Genomic DNA, 12,278 nt, shown 5'->3' with positions numbered 1-12,278 from the left:
CTTAAAGTTGACATTGTTTATATACTTAGCTTTTTAAAGGTGATGATATTCTACTGTGTTCTGGTCTGTGCTGTTTCTAACGAGAAGTCAGTAGTAATGCCATTGTTCCCTGCAAATGTCTTTAAAAAATTATCTCTTTATCACTGGTTTTCAATAATTTGATTATGGTATGATTTGGTATTTAATTTCTTGGGTCTGAGGGTTCCTATTTGCCATAACATTTAGAAAAAATTCCCCTTTTATTCAAATTTTTCTGCTTCAATTACACTATGATATCTAATTATACACGTTAGACTGCTTAGTATTATCTCACAATTCTCTAAGACTCCATTTATTTTCCAGCCTTTTAATTTTTTTCTATCTGTGCTTCAGTTTCTATTGTCCTCTCCTCAAGTTAACTGATCTTTCTCTCTGGAGTGTTCAACGGGCCTATAAGACAATCCAGTGAATTTTTCATTTTATATACTGCATCTCTGAGTTCTAAAATTCTAATTTTGTAAAATCCCCTATTTGTTCTCTCAGGGTCATGTTTTCCTTTAAATTCTTGAACATATTTTTAACAGCTTTTTTAAAACACCTTATCTGCTAATTCTGTAAACTTTATCATTTGAAAGCATGTTTCTATTGACTGATTTTTTTTTTTTCCAGGTTTGGCTCATATTTTCCTGCTTTCCCACTGCAATAGTATTTTATTGCATGCTTAGCATTATAGATGTTAGCATTATAGACTGCATGCTTAGCATTATAGATGTTGATTGTCTGTAACTGTCATCTTTAAGTATGTTATGTTTTGTTCCGGAAGGCAGTTAATTTAATTACAGATCAAGTGGATCATTTAGAGGCTTGATTTTAAGCTGAATTAGTATGAATATAAAGTTGCTCTGATGGTTAATTTTAAGGGTTAACTTGACCGGATAAGGGATACCTAGTTAGTCGATAAAGCATAATTTCTGGGTGTGTCTGTGAGGGTGTTTCCCCAAGAGATTGGCATGGAAGTTGGGAGACTGAGTGAAGAACATTCCCCATCAATGGGGCGGGCTCCATCCAATCAGCTGAAGGCCTGAATGGAACAAAAAGGTAGAGGAACAGCAAACTGCTCTTTTTCTCTCCTGCAGCTACGATACTCTTTCTTTTCCTTCCCTTGACATAAGAATTCCAGGTTCTCCAGCCTTTGGGGATTAACCCTGCTTTTAAGGTTTGGACTTTCTGAGTCTCTAAAGCATTCAGTTCACAGCTGTCCAGTAGTTCTTTTCCTGGTAGTTTTTTTTTTTTTTTTTTAATTTTACCCCAAACTTGCTTTATTTTTGTCTATATGGATATTCCTGATAGTACAGGTGAATAAAAGAAGGTAGTTAAAAGAAAAAAAAAAATATTCAATTTCTCTCAAAAAAATTGCTCCATTATAGGTACATGCTTTATTTCTAACATATTATTTCTATAATGGAGGAAAAACCTTGAATAAAAGCGTTATCAAATCTTATCCACTTTCCCATATGCTCACTTTAGGAAGCATCTGCATTCTCTTTATTTCTTAAGTTATTATGGAAGTAACTGTGACTCAATAGCAAAGATTCATTGAGAACATTTTATATATACACAATTGTGGTTTCTATAGTCCAAACTCTATTTTTGTACTGCTATAAGGTGAATATTTGGAAATTTTGTATTGAAAATAGAACAACAAGCTTCAAATTCACTCTAAAGGGAAGACTTCTTTAAAACCATTGTCTTTCTCTAATCCTTTCCTTATTTCCTATACCACCTTGTTTCCTAGCTATTTAAATGTATTCAATACCTTATTCAAAGGCTGAGGTGCTCAATCAAAATCTCTGAAAGTCAATCAAACGAAGACAAGACAAGAAAAAGGGAGACACGAGTTACAGGTGTCCCAAAGATATTGCAACTATGAAGATAAACAAAGTTCAGGAGAAGAGAATATGAAAAAAACAAAAACAGATAGTATACGTGCAATTAAAAAATCTGCTTTAGGCCGGGAGTGGTATCAAGCCTGTAACTCCAGCACTTTAGGAGGTCAAGGCGGGCAGATAATTTGAGGTCAGGAGTTTGAGACCAGCTTGGCCAACATGGAGAGGACCCATCTCCACTAAAAATACAAAAATCTGCCAGGTGTGGTGGCATGCACCTGTAGTCCCAGCTACCTGGGAGGCTAAGGCAGGAGAATCACTTGAACCCGGGAGATGGAGGCTGCAATGAGTTGAGATTGTGCCACTGCACTCCGACCTAGGTGACAGTGCCAGACTCCGTCTCAAAAAAAATAAAAAATAAAAATCTCCTTTAATGTTAAATCTTTTTTTTTCTGAGATGTAGTCTTGCTCTGTCACCCAGGCTGGAGTGCAGTGGCGCAATCCCAGCTCCCTGCAACCTCTGCCTCCTGAGTATCTGCCGGGTTCCCTGGCCCAGGGGTTGGGGACCCCTGCTTCACAGCATCTGGGCTATATGTCATCTTTTAAAGTATATTAAAACCTCTCTTCAATCATTATTGCATTCAAACGATTCTCCTGCCTCAGCCTCCCAAGTAGCTGGGACTACAGGCATGCACCACTACACCCAGCTCATTTTTGTATTTTTAGTAGAGACAGGGTTTCACCATGTTGGCCAGGCTGGTCTTGAACTCCTGACCTTGTGATCTGCCTGCCTCGACCTCCCAAAGTGCTGGGATTACAGGTGTTCAGAGAACCACCGCGCCCGGCCTGATGTTAAATCTTAAATGTGTAAAATGCCCTATATTTTCAAAGCAATCCTGATTTTGAAAATAAGTAGCTAAATTTATACTATAATTTCTGTTCGTCTAAACAAATATTGAAAATTATGTTGCAGATCACATTTAATTTTCAAATACTTTGCAAATAACATTTAAAAATATTTCTGAATGAAAACAAAGGTAAATAGGTACTAAGAAATTTCAAATTCTTGTTTGTAGTATTAATACTTATATAAATAATATGCATATCTCAATTTTAAATGTCATTATAAATAGCAAGAATTCATAATAGGATGTTAGGCACATATCATAAAATAATTTTAAAAACTGAATTAAAAATTCACATTTAAAAAAAAGTACCAAAACTTTTTCATTTGTCTGATAACAAAATAACAAAGTTTACATTTTAACTGTTAGACAATAGGACAATAAAAGTAAATGAGAAACTAAAATATTCTCAATAATGGAAGACAAACATTTAATTAATTTCAAAAATGATTTAAGCTTAGGAAATTTGACAAGTTTCTGAGGCAAAGAACTCAAATAGATCCGTATACAATACTCAATCCCATCGCTGGTTCAACAGTGTTTTTTAAAACTGTTACCAAGACTAAGAAAGAAAAATAAAATTCTAGAAGAGACTAAGAATGTATAATTTCGAAATTTTGTGGAATGTTGCCGAACTGCCCTTTGAAAAGATTGTACTAATTTATACTGTCATTAAAAAAGTGTGAAAATGCCCATTTTCTCAGACCTGTTCCATTAGTATATAATAAATGTTTTATTGTCAGCAGTCTGATAGATAAAAGTTCTCATTGCTTCAGTTTGCATTTGTTGGTAATTACCATTTCCTCAGATATTTACTTGCCATTTCCATTACTTCTGTGAGTTGTCCAAATATTCGGGGCCTGTTTTTCTACAATCTGTATTAATTTATAGGATCTTACTACATATTAAGGATAATATATTAAGGATAATTTATCTGTTACATACTTTGCAAATATTTTTCCATATTATTGTTTATATTTTAACTTAGCTTATATTATCTTTTTCTGTAAAAACCTTAAAATGTTACAGAGCCAAATCTGTCCATCTGTTTCCTTTATAGCAGCAGTTCCCAATGTCTTTGGCAGCAGGGACTGGTTTTGTGGAAGACAATTTTTCCGTGGACGAGAAGCTGGGGGATGGTTTTGGGATGAAACTGTTCCATCTCATAAGGAGCACACAACCTAGATCCCTCCAGGCACAGTTCACAGTAGGGTTCGTGCTCCTAACAGGTGGGGTCCCTTGCCCGGGGGTTGGGGACCCCTGCTTCACAGCATCTGGGCTACATGTCATCTTTTAAAGTACATTAAAATCTCTTTTAAATCATTACATTATGAAAAGAAAAACAATATACTTCACATGTAGTGACACTGCTAATAACATTCAAATATTACGTACTGAGACATGGTTAAGTTAAAAAGCATTACAGGTATTTAGTTAAAAATTTAATAATTTAAGAAGCACATTGGCCGGGTGAGGTGGCTCACGCCTGTAATCCCAGAACTTTGGGAAGCCGAGGTGGGTGGATCACGAGGTCAGGAGTTCGAGACCAGCCTGGCCAATATGGTGAAACTCCATCTCTACTAAAAATACAAAAATTAGCTGGGTGCAGTGGTGGGCGCCTGTAATCCCAGTTACTTGGGAGGCTGAGGCAGGAGAATTGCTTGAACCTGGGAGGCAGAGATGGCACTGAGTCAAGATCACTGCACTCTAGCCTGGGCAACAGAGCAAGACTCCATCTCAAAAAACAAAGAAAAAAAAGGAAGCACATACAAACAACCTGAGTCACAGCATAACAGTTTCTTTGGTAATCTCTTAAGTCTTCAGAATTCTGGTTATGTAAACAGTATAATATCTTTTAGGATAATACAATATAAAGGTCACAGAAAAACACTAAATTCATTTACTCTAGTCACTCACCTAAAATGGAACTTTCCTAAGTCTGTGTCTGAGAAAAAAAAAAATGGTCCATTGATTTCCAGCCAATTTTAATTGATACCAAATTCTGCATGGTGAGTTAAAAAGCTGCTTCCTTGCTCTATTTTTTGCTGTAGTTCTATGCTCAAGAACAGAAAATAAGTATATCTCCTCTATAACATTACATTCTTTTAGATGTCTGAAATGTTTTCTTCAATAGTTCTTTCCTTACTGTACATTGTAAATATTTGTTCACATGTTTAACTGACCTATTAGTTTATAAGCTCCATGAAAACAGTGCAAATGTCTTTTAAACCTTAACTCCTGGTGCCTGTTACATAGAAAACACTTACTGCACTGCTGTTTGAATAGAAAGAAAAAAAAGTGTAGATAATGTTGCCTAATTTCTTACCTGGCAATAGACAGGTAAAAAAAATAGACAATTTTGCCAATATTTTTCTTAAAATCAAGAAAGATTATATAATCTGTTTCTTCTAATTGTTATATTCTAATATTTTCATGTATGATTCTGTGTCCTGAATACATTCCTGATAAATGATACTGAGTAATTTTATATCTACAGAAAACTACCTTAGATTCAAAATAGTCTATAAATCAGTTCATCTGCATTGCATAATGAATATATTATTGATTTTCCATAACATATTCAACATTATTCTAACATGTTTGTTAACATAAAGGTATTTGGTATTACAGCTACATAGCTTCAATTATATTCAAAGTAATTTTAAAAATCATTTACTAATTAGAGATTTTGGAGTGACGTATAGACATGGAATAAGTACAGACATGTTCAGATCACATCCTTCGGTGTGCTGAGGCAGACGAAAGGTTGAGAACTACAGATTTTCAACGGTAAATCGCCTATTCTTGAAAATAACTTTTTTTCCAAAAAACGTACTTGATATTTAAAAATATGTGAATCTTTACCAACTACTTGGGACCAAAAATACTTACTTCACTGTGGCACTTAGAAGAAAGTTCAGCTGTGGTATTAATAGGTTGTCTGGGGCTGACAGATAACGATCAAACTGAACCTAAACGAAATAGAGAAATACAAAATATAAAGTACATATATGTGCTAACAAACATCTCAAATATAAACATATCTTTTTTTTTTTTTTTTTTTTTTTTTTTTGAGGCAGAGTCTCACCTTGTCGCCCAGGCTGGAGTGCAATGGCACAATCTCGGCTCACTGCAAGCTCCGCCTCCCGGGTTCACGCCATTCTCCTGCCTCAGCCTCCTAAGTAGCTGGGACTACAGGCGCCCGCCACCGTGCCCAACTAATTTTTTTGTATTTTCAGTAGAGACGGGCTTTCACTGTGTTAGCCAGGATGGTCTCGATCTCCTGACCTTGTGATCCGCCCGCCTTGGCCTCCCAAAGTGCTGGGATTACAGGTGTGAGCCACTGCACCCAGCCAAACATATCTTTTAAGAATTAAATACTTGAGAAAAATTCCATACTCCAAATAACTAGATTGTTGTGTTCAAACTGTGTAGTATTTCGTAAACATTCTACCTAAAACTCCCTAAAACTGTCAAATCTGTAATGTAGTCAATATTAGCAATATTTACTTTTAAAATCCTGAATCCAAACCATTCATTTTAGTCTTCCTCATAAAGCTTTTAAGTAATAATATTAACAAAAAGTAAAGTCATCAGGTTTCAGGTCTACCTGTTTCTTGATTTTACTATATTTATTCATTTGTTCATTAATCCATTCATTAGTTCAACTAATACCTACCATTGAAAAGGTACTATATTAAGTAATGGAAGTATTAAAACGAGCAAAAAAAAGGATAGTCCCTAGCTTCATAGAGCTTATGACCTAGCAAGAGAGGTGTTAAACAGGCAGTAATATAAATAATATAAAATTACAAACTTTGTTAAATGCTATTAAGGAACAAAACAAGGTACTATAAAGAATAAATTAAGGACCTAGTCTGTGGATTTGGCAAAAGCATCTCTCAGGAAAGGACATTTGAAGTGAAACCTTAAAGCTTAATATACATTAAGTAAGTGAATAGATGGGTGGGGAGGTTCAGGGAGAGGAGACAGCATGAAGGCTTGAGGTGGGAAGGAAAACAGCTAGGTAAGTAGAGATCATGTAGGACTGGTAAGCTTATTTAAGGATTTTAATAATTTTAAAAGCATTAGTAAACCATTTAAGTTAAGTAAGGGAGAAGTCTGATTTAAGTTTTAAGAAGCTCACTCTGGCCATAGGAAGAACAGAATGGAAGATTGCAATAATAGACGCAAAGACACCAATTAGGTACCTTAGGCACCTACTGCAGCATTTTTAGACTATGGGGCAATCAAGATGAAAGAAGTAAAGATATTTGAGGACCATCAGGACTTGGTTACTGATAGAATGAAAGGATTGACTCCCAGATTTTGGATCTGTATAAATTAATTCACTACATTATCGTAACACAAAACTGTACTCTTCATTCATTTGTGTAGTAGCTGCATCTCTTACTAGATCATATCTGTTTTCATCCCAGTTCTTAGTATGATGCCAAGAAATAGCAGAAACTTGGTTAATAACTATTTAAATGATAAATGGATAGAAGGTCTTACAATTTTCCGAGTTAATAATGCCTGGAAAAGGACTTAGGTTTGGGGTGGAATGGGCAGAGTTAGTTTTGGACATGCTGAATTGAAGTGCCTTAGAAACCCCTAAATGGAGACAACAAATGGTTGTATATAATCATGTATTAAATACAAAACTCAAGCAAGATTTGTTTCTTTAGAGAAATCATATATTCATATTCACCTTAATTGTTCTGAAAATTAACACCAGGAACATGAAGAATTTTTAATGGCATTTAAAATATTTTATGAGTTGTATTACAGACTGGATTATGTGTCAAGAGAGGAGAAACAGAGGAAGGGAACACACATTTGGTACTAACTAATGTTACAGATGTAAGTGTGAGCATAGATCTTCATTTTTTGGGGGTAAAAGCCTTGAAGTGGAATTTTACTGGATAGTATGGTGAGTGTATATATAACTTCCTAAAAAACATATCTTTTAATGAATCTAAAATTCATTTTCATCTATTTTTATTTAAACTTTTTAACATTGAATTTTCTTTGCATTTCTAATTTTTGCTATTAAATTTTTGTTTTATATATAGAAGTTATAACTGTTGCTTCTATATAGTGTCTTTTATTATGACATAATGTTTCTGCTTTGTTGCATTTAGTCTTTTTAAATTCTACTTTAGATATCTAACAATTATATAGATAGCTCTACCTTCTTCTTTGCATTTGTTAGGTATCTTATAGGCCTATCCGTTTATTTTCAGTTAAATTGAGTTCTGGAAGATAATATATAGGAAAGCCCTGGCATCAAAAATTGCTGGAAAATTTAAAAACCTTCCTAGAGGACTATCTATGAAAGTCAGGCCATTGTGGTAGTGAGTATATGTGAGTATTTTAAATACTTAGGATCAGTAGTTTAGAACAGTAGTTAAATCCACAAGCACTGTAGGCCAACTTCCTGGATTGAATGGGGTTGTCATGAGGATTCAAGAGTTAATACATGAAAAGCACTTGCTATGCTAAGTAAATGTTAATGGCTGTTCTTGTTCCTTGTTATTATTATTACTATTACTAGTATTACTATCATAAAACTTCCAAAAGGGATCACTCCTATGAGAGATAGAGCTGTATGACTTAAATATCATATAATGAACGGCTATGCACATGAGAAAAGTATATATACTTAAGACACAGAAACACACACAAAAAATTGTGATCATGCAAAAAGGAAGATACAAGATCTTCACCTGAAAAGGAAGGTAATAAAGTCGAAATTCAGTGAGTCTCAAACTAAAGAGTAACATACTATTTTAAGAGTGGAATCTAGTTTTGATTTTCATGTCAGGAAAAAGTCAAGAGCTTTAAACCAAGGATCATGTAGTAACAAGTTTATAATGATATACAGCCTAATTTCTTCATATCTGTCATTCCTGTTTTCAATTAAATTAGGAATAAAACTCTAAAAATAGAGTAAACAGTAATCCTAAACAGTAATGATGAGACTATCAGAGCATAGTGGAACACTACCATGAATTTAAGACTTGGCCAGAACTACTCAATTAAAGGAATACAGGCTTAGTCATTATTATTGGACCCAATGTTAATACAGCATATCGAGAGATAAAAAGTATCACCCAGAATGAAATTATCACACAGCAAAAAATGAAGAATATTGATCTATAAGGAAATCTAAATTAAAATGTTTTATCATACACTTACCATTGCAGCCTTCAGTGTCACAGAATCTAGGTTGGCCATATTAGCTAAAGAGCCCTATTTAAAAAAAAAAAAAAAAAGCAGATCCAAGATGTAAAAAAGGAGATATACATTTTATTTCACTTATTGAATATAGTCCATTAAAGAACTGCCCAAATTTGGAAAATCATTTAGCTTATTTCCATAGAACTCAAGTGTAATTTCTTCAACCTCAGTAAGATCAGGGACTATGATTTGTTGGAAGGAGCAAGAGGCGCTCAAGTTTATTAACAACAGAAATATCATGATACTTCAAGTTTACTCATACTCAAGAAAATGAAGGCAATGAAGCATTGGAAGATGCCAGTGACACATGGAGGCTTTGATACTTTCAGAAAGTACAGAAAGGCAGCAAAATTGGTTCCTACTGGTAGAAATTTGCTTACCACTTTAGCAAATAAAAAATTGAAAAGTTGTGTTTTGAGAGCTTCACTTAAGAGTTTCTGGGCCACAATATAGTCTTCATGTTAATGCTGTTTGAAAGAGTTCTTTGCTTTCTTAAGAAAGATGGCTTACATGGTTTTCTAGGGTTCCCATCACTCCTTTATTTCTACCAGGGTTCTATAATTTAACAAGATCATATGCTGACCTCAGAAGTGACTGCCTTCTCAGAGTAATGGGCACTTTGCTAAATTAAAAAGAAGATGACTGCTATTTATACTGTAATCTACGCATTCAATTACAACTAATAGTGATATAGGAATCCAAAAAATTTACCAGTATGAATATCCTTTAGACATTTTATTATAATACTAATTTTTGTATATTTTCATTACTTTTAACAAAAACCATTTTTAATAAAAAGGATTGTTAATACTGTGGGGCACTCTACCATATTTAGGAAGTCATCTAAGAGCTATGCATGTATTATGTCTTAAGAATAACCCTATGACACAGATACTATTATTACCCCCAACCCACAGGTAAGGAAACAGATACAGAAAAATAAATCACTTTCCCAGGAAAACATAGCTAATATGTGGTAGAGCCAAGAATCCAGAGTGCAGCTCTAGAAGACCATACTATAAACTGGCATGTTCTTGAATTAGGAACATGAATTAGTAAGGAACATCTAAGCACTTACCTGTTCAGGTTTATGTTGCTGTACAGCGTTATAGATGCAACTCAAGCCTACCCTAGTTAAAACATAAGAGGCTTGCTCATTTATAAGTGTGTCCAAATGTGCTTCAATCTAAAATAAAACACAGAAAGAAAACATTTTAAAAGAAGAATGACACTGATGAGAGTAGAAGTAAACTACTCCAGAGTCTTAGCTCTTCATCATGGAGTTTTTCCTTGCATTGGCACAGGGATGACCTCTGTAACAAAACCTTTTTCTTCCCCCAAACAGTAAGTCTTTCTATGAAAGGGGGAAAAAGTCTTACTTTAAAAATTATAACCAAGGAGGATTCTAGGACTATCCTTCAGTCATAAAATTTGGGTTGTTTCTCAACTCTTTTAAAAGCTGGTAATAAACAAAACACAAACAAAAAAACACTAGTAAACAACAACAGTATAAAATAAAATATTTAGGAAGAGCTCCGAGATGAGGGCCTGATGTTCCTGACTTCCTGTCCTCCTCATGGTCCCAACTTGCTAGGTTGACTTAACAAATCAAATATACCATCTGGAGGAAATCTCATTACAGCTCAAGTAGCAATTTCTCCTGAGGATAAGGCAGGCCTGTGACAAGTAGGGAAGAGTTGAGGGCCCAGTAGAAACTTGGCTAAAGATTTCAGGTTCAGGAACTACCTAAGAAGATGCCGCTACCAGATGTGAGTAGTATGGGCTCCCCAGTTTTGTGCTATTTTGGGGGATTCCAACTAATGCTAATGGAGATAAAAACCACAGAAGAGGACTACCTTGATGGGTTGAAACATTCCCTGGTGAGAAAAAGCTTGCTCTTCCTTTTTTTTTTTTTTCCGCTAGTACAATCCTGAATCTGGAGGTCTTCCTTCTATTCCTCACCAGAATGTTCCCCCAGATTTTACCAGTTTGCTTGCTAGTGACACAGTACACTGTCAACTATGGTATCTGTTACCATCTAAATGATTGCCATTTTCCAAGCAACTCCAATAGCTCTGCTCTTCCCCCTAAAAAACTTAGAACTGATTTAAAAGAGGTGAGGAAGCTAAAAGAAAGCCCTTGTGAATAATCAGAACAAGTATGGTTTCTTTCCTGAGGCATCACTACGGAAAGACATAAAGTACTTTCATTTTTTTTTTTTTTAAATAAATGCCCAAGGAAGTACAATTAGAGCCCTTACTTGCTGGATTTACTAGAAACCAAAGAAAAACAAAGTGTATAAAGGTAAACACTTAATGAAGGTGAAAAAGAGTTACGGCTAAGAATCAAATTAGTGGTCTGAAAGAAAAATGGAAGGAAAGTAATATAGAGCAAATATCAAAGAAATAGATTAAAGTAAAGAGATCTAAAAAGAAATTAGAGGGCAGATCCTTGAGATAAAACCAACCGAGGACAGCGGTTTCAAAATATAAAAAGTAACACATAGAAAAGTGATGATTAAAGAAATAGAACTCTTTACTAAGCAAAAGAAAGGTTTGAATCTTTACATTGAAATGGCTCTACAAAGTCAAAGATGCAAATAATTTTTAAAAAGAGACATACCAAAAATATCCTGGGAAAACATACGAACTCAAAGGAAAATCCCTGTAAGTTTCCAGATGAATGGACTAGATTACTAAAAACAAGAGAATCTGACTAGCCTGGACTTCTTGCTTGAAACACTGGAAGAAGCTATATAAAAGTAGGAAAAAAATAATAGGTTATTGGTAGTAAAAGTCCTAAAATCAAGAATCCTTTACCCAACAAGGTAAATTGTTACTTTGGAGAAATGTGATAAACCACACCTTCCCATATCCACACCCTTGTATTGTCCTCTATCATACTGAATCCAGGCTGTTCTATGTGACCATTCTTGGCTGACAGCACGCTAGCAAGCATAATGCAAGTATAGGCCAATAAGCACTTCCACACTGTGATTTGTCTGCTTAGAATACCCACTCAAAGGGACTGCCAGTGGGGTCTGAAAGGACATGGCGAAAATTGCTAGTGGAGTCTGGAGAAAGGGGAACCTGAATTATCTGCTGATAGGACAATTACTGAAAACGCTGCCAGGACTAATAAAGATCTGGCTCAAGAGATTTCTGCAGAACGTTGAAATACATGTAAAAGTCCAGTTGACACATTGAATGGGGGCAAAAATAAGCAAGGACATAGATAACTTGAATAAACTAATAAGCTCAATTCA

General features: G+C 34.8%; 1 protein-coding gene across 4 annotated transcripts in view; it reads right to left on the bottom strand.

Annotated features, from left to right (window-relative positions):
- The window catches only part of COG6 (component of oligomeric golgi complex 6), a 101,422-nt gene that overhangs the window by 21,899 nt on the left and 67,245 nt on the right, over positions 1-12,278 (bottom strand). For 3 of the 4 annotated variants that reach the window (XM_050766117.1, XM_050766118.1, XM_050766121.1), the window contains exons 16-18: positions 10,092-10,199; positions 8,972-9,025; positions 5,663-5,742 (exon numbers count right to left, since the gene is read on the bottom strand). In XM_050766117.1, the coding sequence (XP_050622074.1) occupies positions 5,663-5,742; positions 8,972-9,025; positions 10,092-10,199 (242 nt within the window). Of the gene's footprint in view, positions 1-4,687; positions 4,716-5,662; positions 5,743-8,971; positions 9,026-10,091; positions 10,200-12,278 lie in introns of all 4 variants that reach the window. The other variant, XM_050766122.1, reaches the window with a different exon arrangement.

Source organism: Macaca thibetana, chromosome 17 (genome assembly GCF_024542745.1).
Source record: "Macaca thibetana thibetana isolate TM-01 chromosome 17, ASM2454274v1, whole genome shotgun sequence".
Lineage (NCBI taxonomy): Eukaryota > Metazoa > Chordata > Mammalia > Primates > Cercopithecidae > Macaca > Macaca thibetana.
The sequence above is the reverse complement of the archived record's forward strand: the minus strand, read 5'-3'. Positions and strand labels throughout refer to the sequence as shown.